This window comes from Neomonachus schauinslandi, chromosome 11 (assembly GCF_002201575.2).
Source record: "Neomonachus schauinslandi chromosome 11, ASM220157v2, whole genome shotgun sequence".
Classification (NCBI taxonomy): domain Eukaryota; kingdom Metazoa; phylum Chordata; class Mammalia; order Carnivora; family Phocidae; genus Neomonachus; species Neomonachus schauinslandi.
The window spans coordinates 53372122-53389595 of NC_058413.1; the positions used below are offsets into that span (position 1 = coordinate 53372122).

Below are 17474 nucleotides of genomic sequence, written 5' to 3' on the forward strand. Positions count from 1 at the left end.
CAGACGCTTAACGACTGAGCCACCCAAGCACCCCGCGACCCCTTCTTTCTTGGTTTGGAACCCAGAAGAGGCTGATCCTAGAGGCCTCTTCCCGCGCAGCCCCCTGCAGTTCCCCGGGGGCGCGAGAGATGGCGACACAGAGCAGCGCGGCCCGGCGGGAGAAGCGGAGGCCCTCTGCCGCCTCAAGGGGTGGGGGCCCAGGGGCGCGAGCCCGGGCTCTGACGTCGGGGGCGGGGCCGACGGCCGTGACGTGCGGGGGCGGGGCTGCGCACCTTCCCGGCCAGGCCAGCGATTCATTCAAAAGGCGCGCAACCTGCGCGGCCGCTCGTGCGCTCGCAGAGCCGGGCCCGGGGCTGCGCTTCTACCCTGGGGCCCTGCTGGGAGCTGCTGCGGGGCGGCCAGGTAAGGAGGGCGCGCGGGGCCTCAGCCTGGGGTGTGCTTCTCGCTGCCGGGGCTAGAGGGGTGCGGACCCGAGTGGCGCCCCTGCCTCCCCGCGTCTCTGAGGAAGTTGGCCGGCGCGGCGGATGCCGCAGCCCCGGCCCTGAGCGCGCCCCCCCCCCCGCCCCCGCGTCCTGTCCGGGCGTCTTCCGCGCACCGGTCCCCACCCGTCTCTGAGACCCATGCCCCGGGACCTGCGCGTCCTCCGGCCGCGACTCCAGGCCCGGCCGTGCGCGGTGGCGAAGCCGCGGCGGGACTTGCAGTTTGAGGAATCGGCGGGCCCCGGAGACGCCCCCGACCCGGGAAACTTGGACCGAGACCAGGAACGGGTGCGGGACGGGTGCGGGACGGGGCGGCGGCGGCGCGGGGTGGCCGGAGGGGGGGTTCTGAACGGTGTCAGCCCGTGACTGTGGGTGACACGGCGCGTGAGGCGGCCCAGCCCTGGAGACCGTGTGGCCGGGACACTGAGCCACGGTGACGCCGGGGCCAAGCGGGAGACACAGAGGGGCTCTGTGTGTCTCTGACAGGCCGAGTGAGCGCCTGTGATTGTGTGAGAGAGACCCCAGGACCCTGCGGGTGACCGTGACCCCAGCTTACTGTGAGTCCCCGGTCACTGAGTCTGTGTGTGGCCTGGGACGTGACCAAGGCAGGGCCAGAGCGGCTCCCTAATGCGAGTGAGTGTGAAATAGAGGGAGAGGAACCCCAAGTGACTGTGAGGACCAGCCCCCAAATCCCTGGAGCCATAGTGTGCTTATTGGGTCAAGTATTGTCAGTGTGTGTGTGTGTGTGTGTGTGTGTGTCCGTGTCCGTCAGTCCGTGTGTACGGGCCTCAGGGGAATGAGTAAGAGGCGGAAAGGGGAGGGGCCTCAAACACCTGCCTGTAGATGGAGGGAGGGGGAGGAGGGGAGGCGAGGGGTCTCTCCAGAATTGTCCCCAAGAGGGCACCTCTCAGCATCTCAGTTTAGTCAGTGGGGAGGACCCAGAGTGACTTGCCCTGGAAGAGGGAGAGGAGGCCAAGCCTGGGTGACATCTGGTGAGGTGACTGACATTTCTGGCAGCAGCTGGGGGGCCCTGAGGTAGCCTCAGGCTCCACCACCCAAACACACACACTCACACACTGAGGTCCCAGACGCCTGGCAAAGCTTTGTCCCCAGTAACCTGTATTCTCACTGGGCCCATCTTCCTCAGACCCTGCCCCAACTGGGCCTCAGTCTCCCCTTCTGCACACTGAGGTGTTGGGCTGTGAATGGACTGTGAATCATCACTTTGGGATCCTCTATTGTTTTTGGGTCAACTTCCTCTGTTCTCCCCTCCCTCCCTCCAGGCAGAAAGACTGCAGTGGGGGGTGGGGGCAGGCTGGCTGCTGGGGACACAGTGGCCCAGGGGCTGCTGGGGACAGGGATGGAAGTACAGCTCCTCAGACCAAGCCAGAATTCTGATCCATAGACATTGACTTCTCTGGCCTCAGTCTCCTTCAGTTCCCTTTGTGCGGGGAGAGGGGGTACGGACTTGTTCCCCACGAGTGGTGTCTGATTTGGAGAGCTGGAGCAGGACCGCTTCACCGTCTGGGCCAGACCCTATGAGGCTCCCATCTCCACAAGAGGGTCTGTTGGGTTCATGCAGAGTGGAATGGAAACTGGGCTCTCTAGACCAGGTGGGGTGAGGGGATACCTGCTAAAGGATCTGGAAGTTCTGTTCTCCTCTGAAAATGTTGGTTGCATTCTGCGTTGGGGCGAGGATAGAGGGTGCCAGGTGCTATGCTGAACACTTTCTGGTGTACTCTTGCTGAATCCTCACAGTGGTTCTGAGATGTGACTATTCTTCAGAGAAGGAAACCAAGGCTCGGAGAAGCAAAGTGACTTGCCCAAGGTCATGCAGAGTCAGGACAGTGCCAGGATTGGAATTCAGGTTTTCTGCCCCCAAAACCCTGTGAGATGCTTGGAGAGGGCCACCCACCTTTCTAATATCTGTTCATGGCTTATCTAGGCTTCTCTCAAACCTGGGCTGACAAGCAAGGCCTTGTCAGAGTGTGCCTTTGTGAGTTCTGAGTGTGGTGTGTATTTGCACATGTCTGAAACATTGTGGGTGGGTCGGTTATGTGGTCTTCCTGTTCCTCCTCTTCTTCCCTTCCCACAGGTCTCACCCCTAGCCAGAGGTCACCAGAGAGGCCTGTCTCCCGTCTTCTAGAGCCTGCAGCTGGTTTTGGGAGCATCCACATAGCTACAAAGAGGGTCAGGAGTCAGCAGCACAGCCCAGGCTCTGGGCGGGGGGTGGGGGGGGCAAGGATAGTTGAGAATCCCAGTTGACCTTCACCATACTGGAGAGGCTTTATTCCCCTATTCAGAGTTGCTCTAGGGGCACCTTCCCAAATCTCCCCACATGCTGTGGTGGGGGGCAGGCCGGGGGTGACCTTGAGCTTCTGCCCCATCCTCTCAGTCCTTCAGTCTCTCTGTTCTTCCCAGAGGCCCCTGCTAGTTGTCACCACTGCTGCCGCTTGGCCGAGAGCTAGAGCTGGGGGGTCAGGGTGTCCCTCGGTCCTCTCTGGAATGACTGGAGCTGTGCTTCTTGGGGCTGATCAGAATAGCTGTCTTGGTCTCCTGGGGCTGAGCCTGAGTTATTTCCATCCCCAGCAAACAGGGAAATAGCTCAGGGCCCAGGGAGGGGTTGGGAGAGGGGAAGGGTTAGCCTCCTCTTTGGGTCCTAGCCCTGATGGAGGCCCTCCCAGCCCTATCCTGTGCCCCGCCCAAGCTAGACCTTTCTGGGAACTTGGGCCTCCCAGGATGACAGTGGGCCCAGGCTGGGTTTCTACACATGGTCCCCGTTGGGACTCATCTGATAGTTGCCGGAGGGAGGTACCCGTGTCTGGCCAAGGAGGGGAGACTTTGAGGGGCAGTCAGCGCTCTGCCCCTGTCTGTAGGGTCAGCTTCCTTTTCCGGAGCGAGTGAGCGAGACTGAGGTTTGAGAAGGGCCGAGACTTACCCAAGGGCCCCAGAACCCTCTTGTTCTGGCTCTCACCCTCCAGACAGGGCCCCTACCCACCTTCGGTGCTGCCACACATCCCCCGGCAGCCGGGATGTGGCCCGAGACACACCTTCACAAAATCACAGCTCCCTCTTACGTCCCGCTCTGGCCCAGACAGCTGTGCTAGCCTCCTGCCTCCATTTCCAGTTCTTCCACGCCCTGTCAGAGCACCCTCCCTAGGGCCACTTACTTTTTTGCCTACATAATATAGTCCAGATTCCTCATCCTAGCCTCGACATTTCCTTCCAAGATCTTTTGAACTTTACATCTTCACCCTCATCTCTCCCTACCAGATGCTTCGGTTCGACTCTGCCTCTGCTTTTGCTGTTTCCTCTTTCTAGAACCCTCCTGGCCATTCAGGGTACAGCTTCCCCTCACTCAGGAAGCCCTCCCAGCCCAATGTTAGTTCCTCCTCTTTGTTGTGGTCCACCTGCCAGGTGTCCCCTCTCACCTTTGGGAATAGGCTCAGGTGTGGGGCACTCATAGGCACTGCATACCCAGCTGGGTAGGGTGGCCCCGGCCAGAAGCCTGCCCTCTCTTGCTGCCATATCTGTGCTGGCCAGGCCTCTTCCTGAGGAAGGGCAGCCACCGAGGGCCTACTGTGTGCTGGGTGGGATGCACAGGGAGGTTTGCACCCAGAGTCTCCGATGCTCCTGCGTGTGTGCTGGGGGCTTGGAGGCGAAGACTCATGGCCATCCTTTTTGTAGGGGCACATCTGTCTGGTGCTTGCCATGGGCCCTCCTCAGACAAGACCCCCGTTCTGGGCCAGCAGATTGCCTGCTGTGTGCCAGGCCCTGGGCTCAGGTCTCAACGGCACTGACAGAGGATCCCCTTCCTTCCCAAGCTGTTCAGTGGGGAAGCAGAGACTCAGGGCAGAGGGGAGCAGACCTAGTTTGAGTCCCACAGCCATGATGCTGGAGTCTGGCGCTCAAGATCTTGCCTTGCCCTGTCTCTACGCGGAGGCAGGGTTTGTCTAACAATTCTGACATCAGTTTCCACAGAAGGACCGTGCTGGCTACCTGCCTTGGGAGGGGGAAGTGGTGGGGCTGTTCAGCACCTGGCCTGGCTGGATCAGGCCAGACTCCTGTATGGAGTCTTTGTATGGATCTTTTGCCTGAGATCAGCCAGCAAGGCCCATCTGGCCCCACCCCCATTCAGGATTGGGGGTGAGTGGGATGAGGTCTCTGGCCGAGCTCAGCACCCATTGTTTGCTGAGGCCCTGGGTGCCTAGGCCTGGTCCCAGTGCCACTGGCTGGGGTGGCAAGGAGGACAGGAGGGAGCCAGTGCTGCATCCCTACTGTGTGCCCAGCCCTGGGATTAGGACCCCTGAGGCTCGCACATCTTTAGTGTCATGTCCTGAGGGTCGGCAGTCTCCTCCAGGTACAGGCAGGGAAAGGAGGGCCCAGAGAGGGGAAGGGACTTGCAAGACCCTAGTGTCACTGGGATCCTAACCCTGGTCCGTCTGCCTGGAAGGCCAGAGCGCTTTCCTCGGCCACCCTGGGAAAGATGAGAGCTCTATAAATAAACTGCCCATGTGGCCGTGAGCGTGTGCCCTGACTACTTGGCACAGAGAGAGGGATGGAGGGGCCTCTGCAGCCAGTTAGAAGCAGGGTCTGACTGGGTGGAGAGAGAAGGAAGGAGGGCTTCCAGAAGGAAGGACCTAAGTTTGGGTCTGTATATTGTGGTCACTGTGAGAAGGAGCAATGAGTGGAGGGAGGGGCCTGGCCCTGCTCTGTGCCCAGCTTCCTGCATACGCTTGCCTGCCTGCCTTCCTTCCTCCAGGGAGATCACCTGTGGCTGAAGGGGCCAGGAGAGGGGAGGGTCCGCCCAGACAGGGAGGCCGGGAAGGCTTCCTGCAGGAGGTGGCACCTGGGCTGAAGCCTGATTGTAAGAAGAGCCACTGTTCTCCTATGAACTCTGGATCCTCCAGCCAAGAGGTCAGCTGAACAAGCACAACTCTCCCAAATTACAGAGGAGGAAACTGAGGCTTAGGGATGTGGGGCTGGGTCCTGACTGCGGCTTCAGCTGGTCGGGGAGCACGTGGGCACAGGCTGTACAGCAGCTGGGAAATGGGCCCCCGGAGCCATCCTGGGAGGCCAGGACTCCTCTCCTCGTGCTGCTGGGACTGACGTTGGGTTCCCTAAAGCACCCTTGCTTGCTCCGCATGCCACTGGATGACCTTGCCTGGGTGCTGCTTAATTCTGAGCTTGGCTCTTCCTCTGGCCCTCGTGGGCTGTGGTGGGAACTGATGCTCGGGGGAGGTTCGTCAGGCCAGGCCCTGGTCAGCACTGTTTACAGGCTCCGCTTATCCCCGCAGCCCCTGGAGGCAGGGGCCAGAGCCCTTGTTTGCAGAGGGCCCTGAAGCTCAGGGAGGGGAAGTAACTTGCCCAAGGTTCCAGAGCTGCTAAGCGACGAACCAGAGCCTGAACCCAGGATCGACTGCTCCAGAGCCCAACTTCCCGCCAGTGCTGACCCCTTTCCTCAGTGGCCGTTGGTTAGGGCCGCCTGACCTGGGATTGCTGGGGAGAGGGGTCTCTTTCCTCAGCACCCGAAGTCTAGAGGAGCCGGAGGACAGGGCTGGCTGGGCCTGTGGTCTCCCCTCAGTCTCTTGTGAAGCCTCGCCCTGCTTGGGGTGGGGTAACAGTAGCATGGCAGGAAGCCCGGGGCGCTGAGCAGTCGGGTGTTGGGCCGCAGTGGGGCCTGCCGGAGCCTGGTGTGGCGAGGACAAGGACTGCCTGCCCCCACTCCTGGGTGGTAAACCTTGTCTCCTTTGAGACCAAGTTGTTAGAGGGTACTCCTTAGCTTCTCTGAGCCTCAGTTTCCTCATTTGTGAAACCTGGGAGCCTATCTTTGAGGCCTGGAATGGGAATGAGGCATGCAGTAGTGAGGGGGTTTGGGGAGCCCCAGCTCTGCCCCAGAGATGACTGTGTGGTTTAGCACCCCTCTGCCCCAGCGCCAGCCCCAGCCCCAGCCTCAGCTAGGGAAGGGGCAGGCTTTGCATCTGTACCACACCAGACTGGGAGGAGCTGGGTCGGCCTAGTCTGGCCACCTCAGCCTTTTCTTTGTCTCAAGGGCCAATTAGCTCCCTCAGCCGCACCTGCCCACCTCACCTCCCCAAGCCCCTGAAAGTGCAGGCCGTGTGGCGGCCTGAAGGGAGGGCAGGAACCGTGCGGGGCCCCCCCCCCGGGGGGGGGGGGGCAGGGAACAGCCGCTGTCTGGTGTGCCCTGGTGTAGGATTTGGGGTCCACAGGCATGGGGGTCCTTACCCAAGGGTTGTGGCCTGGGAAACCATGGCTGCCCAAGGCCGGGGTGGGAATGGGGCTGCCCTTCTCACTGAGTGGCCCTGAGCTAGCCTCCGCACAGCTCTAGACCCCACCTGGCAGCAGCCTGAGGAGCGGGCCGCTACCCTGAGACGTCCTCTTCCCAGCCTTCCCTGGGCTTCCTGCTTCTCCCAGGTGCCAGTGCCTTTTCCTGCAGGAGCTGGTGCAAACTAGGGCAGTATGCAGATGAGGATGGATGCAGGGAAACCCCAGAGGCCTCAGAGACCCCCGGGAACGGGGGGTGGGCAGCACCTCCTCCCCGGGGGCCCGCCCGGCTGCTTTGTAATGGCCTCTCCATGAACCGCTTCTGTGGACCACTAGCTCCCTATAGCCTCTGCCGTCGAGCTGACAGACCCTCGGAGAACGTCCGCTACATGCCGGGGCCTAGGCTAGGCTCCAAGGTAAGGGGGCTCAGGAGTGAGGGGGGAAGGAGAATCAGCCAGACCTGGGCTCTGTCCCTGCATCACCACTCCCTGGCTCTGTGACCCATACAAGTGATCGCCTGTGGCCTCAGTTTACCTGGGTGTGAAACAGGGATGCTCATCTCTTCTGTAAGGTGTAGAGCAACCCAGACAGACCCCAAGGGAATGAGAGTCCGTTGCCTTCCCTGCGAGGGTGGAGGAAGGATGGCGAAGAGGCAGGCCTAGCTGCCCTCACCGCCGCCTACTGTGGACACTGCCCTACTTCAGCCCCAGTTGCCAGGGAACCACTGGGTTGCTTGCTAACCTGGATTTCTCTATTGACGGGCGGCCTTTGTCTTTCTGTCTTGGCCACTGCCAAGGAAGGCCTGTGTCCAGATGTGTTTCCAGGCAACTCTAGCCTCTGGAGGCTACAGGGAGGTCCACAGGCCCTAGGGCCCCTGGCTGGGAAACAGAAGTACCTGCCTCCCACCCCCTGCTCCACGTGGGGACCTGCCTCCCACCTCTGTCTCCCCAGTCCTGCCTCCTTGGCAGGCAGCCCAGGGAGCCCTCTGAGAGGCAAATTGTTCCATACCTCTCCCCCGCCTCCTAACCCTTCTCCCATAGGCCCCGAGGGCAGTGCAGGCTTCTCAGCTTGCATCCAAGTCTTGGTGTGACCTGGGCTCTGACCCCCTACCTTTCCAGACCTCTCTCCCTTCGTACACCCTCCTTCCTCCCAGATCCTCACCATGGCTAATCCAGCACCTCCCGTGTACCAGGCTCTGGGCCAAGCATTGTACGTAAATGGAGAAGAAGCTTTCATACGTCACACCTGCCAAGTGTGTGCCATTCCCCGCTCCGTAATTTACACATGGGGAACCTGAGGTATGGTGAATGCTTATTGAGGGGTGACTGTGCTAGGCCCTGTGCTGAGTGTTTAAGGTGAAGTCTCTTGGCCTCACACCAGCCCTCTGTCTTGGTGGGAGAGGGGGTGTCCACAGCCACAGAGCCAGTGAAGAGCAGAGCAAGGCAGGCTGATTCTCCCCCAGGTTAGCTCAGGTGTTCAGATCCAGTTTCAAACCCCCCTGCCTAACTCCAGCCTCTGGGCCCTCCTAGCCTTGGCAGAAGCTATATACTCGCCTGATCCCTGTTCCCCATCCGTCCCCCTAGCTATCCCCAGTTCACTATATAGCTATCCACTCACTGGAGCCAGGCCCTGTGCTGAGCACTGGGCATGGAGTTTGTTGGGGGAGAGGCTGGGTAAACAGGATGGTTACATGCAGGATGATGAATGCATAAGGGGGGCTTCCAGGAGGAAGTGGCTTTGAGCTGAGCTCCAAAGGAAGAGTAGATGTTGGCCAGGTGATGGGAAGGTTTTCTGGGTGGAGGAAACAGCAGGTACCAGTGCCTCAGTGAGAGAAGCAAGTGTAGGGAGTGAAAGAAGCCCAGAATGGCTGGCGGGGGGAGGAGGGGGGGCAGGGGCCAGATCCCAATGTTAAGATACCTAGGCTGTACTTGGGGCTGAACTGGAGGCCAAGGGCCAAGGGCGAGGGGTGGTGGGTGACGTCTGGGAGGTGAGAGATCTTTGGGATACTGTGGAACTTCCGAGGGAGGCCAGGGTGAGCTTGGAGAGGGAGCCTGGAGAGGAGAGCCCCAGGCTGGGGCCTCGTGACCCCACCGAGCTGCAGCTCTGGGAAAGGGGAAGCTGCCCCCAGGGCTGGGTGCTGTCCCAGCTTCCTCTTTCTCTGAGGCCTCCAGGGCTGCACCTCCCTGGGGCTCCGCCGCCCTGGTCGTGGCTTCGCTAGCTGGTTTTCTTCCAGGGAATTTCTGGGTCTGATTGTTCGGGCATTTTTGGAGGTGGGGGTGGACCGCCTGTGAGGAAGCCCCCACCCCCACCCCAGCCTGTCCTGCAGAGGCTTCCTGCTCCAGACACTGCTGGGGGAGGGTTTTGCGGTAAATGAAACAGACACCCTGCCCTTGCTGCTGTCGGGGTGGGGGGGGGGTGAGGAGTGGGGAGCAGCATGAAACAAGTAAGCAAACAGAGACTTAATTACAAACTTGGGCCTGAGGTGCAGAGGGAAAGAGGGGAGCGATCGGGGAGGAAATCACAGGACCGGCGTTAGGCTCATTACTTCTTGTAAACCTCAGCGCAGTCTTGCCCTGGGAGAGAACTGTCCCCATCTTGCAGATGAGGATACTGAGACCCAGCAAGGTGAAGCAGGGGCTCAGGTCCCACAGGGAGTTGGTGGCAATGGGGAGGACAGGCCCAGGCTAGGAGGCTCCCTGCTGTGGGCCTTGATCTGCCCGCCTGTGACAGTCTTCTTCCTGGGGGCCCTCTGGAGGCTTTGGAAGGTCAGTGACTCGCCTGGCCTTAGGACTAAGAGGAGTAGGGGTGGAGACTTCACGGACACCCACCAGCCAAGGGGCTTTGATCCGAAGTTGCTTCTCAGTCAAGATTCCAAGATTCTAGGCTTAGATGCTGGAGGCCTTGGGGGGAAGGGGGCGCAGAGGGCGGTCAGAACAGCAGGTGTGTGCATGGAGGGGGTTCTGGGTGGCCGGCATGGGCTGCCTGCCTGGACAGGTCCATCGGGGGGCTCCGTCTGGCTGCAGGTGGGGGCTGGGGAGGGGGGCGGCTGTCAGCAGAGACTCTGGCGGCCAGACTGGAGTAAGTACCAGTTTGGGATAATTAGAAGGCACATAATTAGAAGGCGTCAGGGCGCTAGGCGGCGGGTGTCTGTGAATGGGCCTGAGTGGGCCCTTGCTGGCTTGGAGTCTGGGCCTTTGGACTCCCATTTTCCTCCTGGAAGTCTCGAGATCACAGCTCCCCATTTGCCTGGAGGTAAGCAGCTGCACAGCCCCTCCGTGTGGGCTCGGGTCACCCAGTGGGGGCCAGGCAGGGCCAGAGGTGGCACTGGGGCCCTCTCCTCTGGAGCTCTTGTGCCTCCTTTCACCCCTGCCCCAGCCCCTGTGGGGCCAGTCTGCAGCCTTAGGGCTCGTGGTCAAGTCCGTGGGTTAGATCCTATGAAGAAGGATCTTCATGCGGAGAAGGGCTTGAGCGGGAGCTGGGCCTGGGTAGGGGAAGGGCCACTTTGGGCCAGAAACTGCAAAGGAAGACTTGTGACCAAGTCAGAGGAGGGGCCGGGCCGGGGGATGGGGCCGGGTATGCCGCTGGGTAGGAGCTGACTGCCAGGCTGTGGCCCGACCTTCTGTCCCGTTTTCCCCTGAGCTGGCTTGGGCCCAGAGGCGCTGCCAGTGACCTGGAGAGTCCCTGGCTGTTGTGCCTGCAGCCCCTCCCCCTCCTCTGTGGTGTAATTCAAACCCCCGGCTGCCCCGCTGCCCGAGGGCGGGGAGGGGATCAGTTTCCTCGGGCTTCTTCCCTCCTGATGGGAAGGCCAGGCCACTGTAGGCCCGAGGGGCTCGCGTGGGGCCCGGGGTGGACTGCACACAGCGCTTCTCCCACCGGGCTCGCAGCACGGGGCTCCAGGTGGGGTCCCCTCACTCTGCTGGGGGCCCTGGGCCAGGGGCTTGGCCGCCCCTTAGGGGTCAGAAGCTGTGTGGCCTGTGGCGGAGGCCCGACAAATCCAGCTTCCTTCCCCTTCCTGAGCCTGAAGGCAGGCCTCCTGGAAATACGTGACGGGGACTCCCTCGTTCTGTCGTGGCCCCTTTTGTTGTCTAAACCAAATCCCCGATCCTACTCTTTCAACCTGTGTACTGGCTGGAGGCTTCTCTCCAGAGGACGCCATACCCGGAGCCTGGGTGCTCAACCTTAGGCCAGTGGCCATCTGAGCCCTCACCCTGCCTTACTGTTTGTTGGCACTCCCCACCATCTGGCAGGGGGACGTTCCCCGTTCATCTGTTGGCCATTGGTCAACAGGGATGTAAGCTCCCTGAGGACAGGGACATGTCTGTTTTCTACTACTTGTTGTGCTAAGGGCAGTAGTATGTGACCAAGAGAGGACAGAAGGCTGAATGCTGGCCGCTAGGACAGCAGAAGGTCTGCTCCTGCCCCAGAGTCGCAGTCAGACCCACCCCAGTGTTGGACACATCCTTCCACATCCTTCGGCGGAGAAGACCCCCGGGTCGGGAATGGGACACGTAGGGGGACCAGGACTGTGATGGGGTGGGGTAGGGAGACATGCAGGAGCTTTGGGGAAAGGGAAATCTAGAGACGCTTCTGGAAAGAGTTCGTGTTGGTCTTTGATGGCTGGGGGAAAGGGCCTTCCTTGGAGCAGAAACCGCAAAAGTGAAGGCAGAAAAACAGGAAAGGCCAGGGCCCACAAGGAGGTCCAAGGGGTGGGAGCCTGGAAGCTAGAGATGAGGTGAGGGTCTGGGCATGAGGATGGCAGGCCTTCTCAGCCCAAACCCCCAGGACTGCTGCTGCAGGCTTCCTTCCTCCCAGGCCCCCCTGCCCCTGTCCCAGTGCACCTGGCTATTTATGGAAGGGGAAGGAAGTCCTTCCTCTTCCGGGAAGCCCCCCAAACCTGGCAGAGCTCTCTGTTCCCTCCTCTGCTGCCCTGGGAGGCTAGCCCCAGCCAGCATACCCCCACCTCTACGCAGGTTTGCGGGGAAAGAGGGAGTGTGATAAGTCTAGGCCAAACTACCCCAGCTTAGCCTGCCGCACAACACCTTGCCAATTGCCGTCTAGTCTTGTCCTGGAAGCAGTGCCGGGAGGGCAGACCACAGCTGCCTGCCTACTCCCACCTCCTGCTGAGCCTCTCTTCCTTCCTTCCCAGGGGCCTGAGGATGAAGCTGAGCCCGCTACATTGGCCCCTGTCCTGCCTTTTTGTGGTGAGTTCGGGTTGGGATCCTGGTACAGAGCCCTGTACCCCAGCCCTCCATGCTCAGGGACCCCATGCCAGGAGCCATGCCAAGGTTGGTTACACAGCTTGGCAGGTGCTGGGAGCCAGATCTGGGGCCTGAGGAGGGCCCCAGAGCCTCCTGTGTGATATTCCCTCTGCCCTCCAGGGCAGCTGGCTTTACTCCATGCCTATTACCCCAAGCTTTACCCCAAGCTGGGGCCAAATTGGAAGACAGGTTGTGGGGAGAATCTCCCCACAGCAGGAGGGATTCAGGGCAGGTAGTTCATTCTGGAATGGGGAGCAGAGGGACCTCTCAGTGGAATGTGCCCGGGGCTGCAAATTGAGATCCCTTCCTTGGGATGTATCCCGCCCTGTGTGGGTGCAGGAGTGTGAACTGGCTGGCTTTTTGTGGAGAGGTCACGGAGGATATGGTCCCAAAGACTCTCTTGAGGGTCCAGAATAGGAAGCACCAGCTGCAGACTTGGCCCCCGGGATGATGAACAGGGGCTGGTGGGGGGGGTCGGCCACAGCAGCAGGAAGGGGGACAGTACTTGAGAGAGGAATTCGGAAGCCTTTCCTCTTTATCATTCTGGTTAGCTGGAATGGGTGTGACTCAGGGACCTGAGGGCTTGAGATCCTGATCTGGCCCTGTCTGGGGTTTTCCAGCACTTTCCAGAAGCGGATAGGGTTTTCTCTCTATCTAGGCCGAGGCGATGCCGCAGGTATGGATGGGACAGGCAGGTTTTATTTGCAACATGAGGGAGGGAGGTTAGAGAGTGTCCCTGAAACCTGGAGGCTGGCTCCGAGTGGTCAGTGGTCCCCACTCCCGGGGTATTAGGAAGTGGGTGGTGGGCAGATGGCCCCAGAGGTGCCACACCCCCGCACTTTCTGCTCTCTCAGTGTGTCCTGCCCGCTGTTCTTCCAGCTGCTGCCTTGGCCTCTGGCCTCTCCACTGTCAACGACCCCGTGGCAGTGCCCACCTGGGAAGGAGCCCAACCTGGTGAGCTTGCCCCGCCCATCCGCCCTGTCCTGGGAAGACTGCTGAGGACCAGGGGCCCATGCTCCAGACCTGGCTTCCCAGGGACCTGAGGCCTGGCTTTGTTCTCACCCTTTCCCTCCCACAGGACCTGGGGCAGGGCACATTATGCAGGTCCTGTCCCCCGGGCACTTTCTCTGCTTCGTGGGGCCTGGGCCCGTGCCAGGCCCACTCCCGCTGCAGCCCTCGAGGGAGGCTGGAGGCCCAGGCAGGCACAGCGACTCAAGACACACTGTGTGGAGACTGCCAGCCTGGGTGAGCCATGGGGTGGGGCTTGAGGACTCCTGGCTAGCTGACCAGGACTTTGGGTCCTGGGGTCCCAGCCTCACCCCCCCCCCCCCCCGAGCAGGCCGCAGTCTTCCCATCTGTGAAATGGGATGGGTCAGGACCAGTGAGTGTGCCTGGCAGGAGCCTCTCTTAAGGAGAGTTTTTGGGCCTCAGTGATATCTCCTCTCCCTGCAGGTGGGTTGCCACTTCGGGGGTCCCCCATGTCCCCTGTCAGCCATGCTCCTGGACACATCTGGGTACTCGCAGCTGCTCTGGTGAGTGAGCAATGGGGGCTAGGACTGGTGAGGGTGTGTATAGGAGGGGATCCAGTGAACTTGAGCCCAGGGGCCCCCGCGGTGTCCATCCGGGACAGTGGGGCCCTCAACCCTGAGCCCAGGGAAGGGTGTGCAGCCAGAGGGCGTCCGGCAGGATGTGATCGGTTGTCCCACTGGCGGTGTGTTTGCTCACGTTGTTTCTGAGTGGCAGAGACCATCTAGCAGGTGGCAGCCACAGCTCGGGGGTCGGGGGCGCTGAGGGGCTCACATCCTTCCTGTCTCCTGTCCTCATCCCCTCAGACACGTGCAGATGCGTGTGAGCACACACCCCTCTCACCTGTTGTCGGTCACCTTCTGAGGCAACTCCCTCACGGACCCAGTCATGGGGAGGCGGGAGCCGGGGCCCGTGTGCCCAGGCATGTGCTCGCGTGCTGTCTGTTCACCCCAGAGTGAGGGGGATGGGCCACGGGGCTCAGGGTCTGGCTGTCCTGAGGCCTGAGGAGGCCTTGCTCTGGCTGACTGATAAGATGGCCAAAAACACGTGCTGGCGGGGAGCTGGCCGCTGCTTCCCCAGCATGATGGAGAGTGCGCGGTAGGCGGCTCCGACACCTTAGTGCCCCCCTCCCCCCTTTAACTCAGGCCCTGGGCCTCTCTGCCTCCATCTTTCCTCCATGCCGCCATCCTCTGTGGTGCTCAGAGCGGGGACGGCGGGCCCGACGTGGCGTGGAGGTAGCAGCAGGGGCCACCCACGCTGGGGACACGCGGCAGCCTGGGAACGGCACACGGGCAGGCGGCCCCGAGGAGACGGCGGCCCAGTACGCGGTTATTGCCATCGTGCCTGTCTTCTGCCTCATGGGGCTGCTGGGCATCCTGGTGTGTAACCTGCTCAAGCGGAAGGGCTACCACTGCACGGCCCACAAGGAGGTTGGGCCCGGCCCCGGAGGTGGAGGCAGCGGTGAGGCCTGGCCTGGCGTCTGGGTGGGGAGGCCAGAGGGCACAGACGAGCCCAGCCCAACTGAGCCGGGGGTGCTGCGCAAGGGAACCTGTTGGCGTAGAGGGTCTGACAGGGAGGGGCCTGCAGAGGGCTAACCAGGAGGGCTTCCTGGACGTGCAGCATGCAGAGGAGACCCTACAGTGACACAGTGGAATGAGAGGTGAAGTGGCCTGAGGTGGTAACAGGGGCAGAGCACAGGTCAAGCGTCTTCAGCAGGACTCGCACCCTGGGTGAGGCCCTGCCCAGCTGTAGGGGCCTGGACTCCTCGGGGGCTGCAGTTGTGTGTATGTGGTTCAAGGGTTGGAGCGTGTTCTGGGAACTCAGGCTGACCTCTGACCTGAGCCACTGGCAGGGCAGTTGTGCTTGGCAGGCCCCATGAGGGGTCGGGTTTCAGCTCCAGGCTGTGGTTTGAGTTAGGAGTCCTGGAACCAGAGGGAGAGATGTGTTCCTCACAACCCCGCCCCAGGGCCCTGGGCCCCTTTCCTGCCCGCCCCGGTCCCTTGAAGGCCGGTAGGGCCGGGGTCCCCAGTGTGCATACACAACCCAATGAGCCTTGTGGCCAAGTCAGAATTGAAATGGTGCTTCCCATGCCTGTGCCCCAGGCTGCCTGGAGCTGGCCAGAGCCCTTCCCACCTCCTGACACCGCAGTCTAGAGGGGGCGGGAAGATGGCAGCTCAGGCCATTTTACCTGGGGCTACACTTGTTTTCCTAGCCTAGGTCTTCCTTTAACTGCTGGCTGCTGCCTGGGTGCAAGGTCTAGGAGCTGTTTGCTGTGGGCCTCGGATTGGTCACGTGGCTCATTCTCATGCTCTTGAGGTTTGGGCCCTAATGGCCCTCAGTTATGTGGACAGGGTGGTGTGCAGGGAAATGTGATAAGCCTGGAATGGCAGAATTTGCCTGAGTTGTTGGGGGGTCTGGGCGGAAAGATAGTCCACAGCTCCTTGAAGCTGTGGAGGGGAGACAACAGGCCCCAGAAAAGCCTGCCCCCGCCACCCTCACTCTGCAGGGAGCAGTGATAATGAGCTGAGGCCTGGGGGGCCCCCAGTGCAGAAACACCCAGGCTTGCAGCACAACTCGTAGGGAGGCCTGGGGTGCCCTCTGCTGCCACATCTTGGTGTAGCTGTCAAGCCTGGAGGCTCCCCCAATGACCTTCCCCTCCCCCCTCCTCCCCAGGATCACAGTTCTGGCTTTTTTTCCACAGGGATCAACCCCGCCTACAGGGCTGAAGATGCCAACGAGGACACCATTGGGGTCCTGGTCCGCCTGATCACAGAGAAGAAAGGTGAGGGGAAGGTCTGGCCCTATGGCCAAGCCCGGGAGAGGATGGTCTCCTCCCAGAGCCTGAGGCAGCCATGGGGGTCAGAGTCCCACCCTGCTCTGCCCCTTTTCTTCTTGTTCTTGCCTGATGAGAGGTGGAGGGAGAGGCGCGAGGCCCCGGCTGGGGCGGGGGTGAAAGGCATGGGGAGCACCCCCCCCCGCCCCCCGGCCCGGAGCCGGGTTCTGACTGCCGCTGCCCACAGAGAATGCGGCGGCCTTGGAGGAGCTGCTCAAGGAGTATCACAGCAAACAGCTGGTGCAGACCAGCCACAGGCCTGTGCCCAGGTGAGTGCGCAGGTGCCCCAAGCCCGTACAGAATCAGCCTACTTCCTGGGGGAGTCACCACTCGGGTGTGTTCACGGTACCCTGAGTGCCCTTCGCTACCGCCTGGGACCCCCTGGCACAGGCCTGCCCTGGTGACCGCGCCCACCTGTGCCCTGTGCAGGCTGCCGCCGGGCCCCCCCAGCACGCCACACATCTGCCCGCATCGCCACCACCTCCACACCGTGCAGGGCCTGGCCTCGCTCTCCGGCCCCTGCTGCTCCCGCTGTAGCCAGAAGAAGTGGCCCGAGGTGCTGCTGTCCCCTGAGGCCGCAGCTGCCGCTGCCCCCACTCCCCAACTCCTGCCCAACCCGACCAGGGCTCCCAAGGCGGGGGCCAAGGCAGGACGCCAGGGCGAGATCACCATCTTGTCTGTGGGCAGGTGAGATGGGCACAGATGCAGGAGGGTCAGGGAGAGACGCTATACCCAGGGTGGGGGAGACGGGGCCCTATTTGAGCCCTGAACATCCCGTTCAGTGATGGGCAGAAGGGGGGTGGGGTGGTCAGGTCTTCCCAGCTCTGCTGTGTCTCACACGAGCCCTTGGGCCCCAGCGCAGGGTCCTGGCCTCCGTCACACCTTGGGGCCCTCAGGCCAAAGGACTGTTTGCCTACAACCTAGGGCCTGGGTGGCTGGGGGCTCATCTGTGGGTAGGAGGATATAGGACGGGCTCAGGCTCTGATCCATGAACTTGGTGTAGGACCCTAGCAGGTAATGTCCTTTCTATACCCAGGGTTCCCTCTTTAATGGGGGGGATCATTGCACCACTACTCCTCACAGGTTCCGAGTGGCCCGAATTCCGGAGCAGCGGTCAAGTTCAGCAGCCTCTGAGGTGAAGACTATCATGGAGGCTGGGCCCTCGGGGGGTGACCTCCCTGATTCGCCACAACCTGGCCTCCCCCCCACTGAGCAGCGGGCACTGCTGGCAAGTGGTGGAAGTCATACTAAGTGGCTGAAGCCCCCAGCAGAGAACAAGTCTGAGGTGAGGCCCAGAGGGGGCAAGTATCTGTTGGCACTTGGACCAACCCGGACTTGCGGATGGGGTGGAGGTACAGGGAGCCCTGGGCAGGGGCCGCTTTCCTGGGGCCCAGAAGCCCCCTGACTCAGCTTTGACCCCTCACTTCTGTCCCCCAGGAGAACCGCTACGTGGTCCGGCTAAGTGAGAGCAACCTGGTTATCTGATGGTCTGCCTCAGCTGAGGACACTGCGGCCCTGTCCTGGGAGGTTCTGAAGGCTTCCTGGAGGAGGTAGAGCTGCAGCTGGGCCTATAAGGATCAAGAAGCAATGGTC

The 17474-nt window shown here is 61.6% G+C and overlaps 1 protein-coding gene across 1 annotated transcript; it reads left to right on the top strand.

The window, feature by feature from the left end:
- Positions 1 to 620: 620 nt before the first annotated feature.
- On the top strand, positions 621 to 17474 carry RELT (RELT TNF receptor). Its single transcript, XM_021704689.1, has 13 exons — positions 621 to 778; positions 6937 to 7180; positions 7918 to 7973; positions 11911 to 11965; positions 12902 to 12976; positions 13101 to 13267; positions 13475 to 13554; positions 14252 to 14509; positions 15750 to 15830; positions 16069 to 16150; positions 16311 to 16568; positions 16965 to 17166; positions 17319 to 17474. Exons 1-13 carry the CDS (start codon positions 621 to 623, stop codon positions 17364 to 17366), a joined length of 1764 nt encoding a protein of 587 aa, XP_021560364.1. The 3' UTR covers positions 17367 to 17474.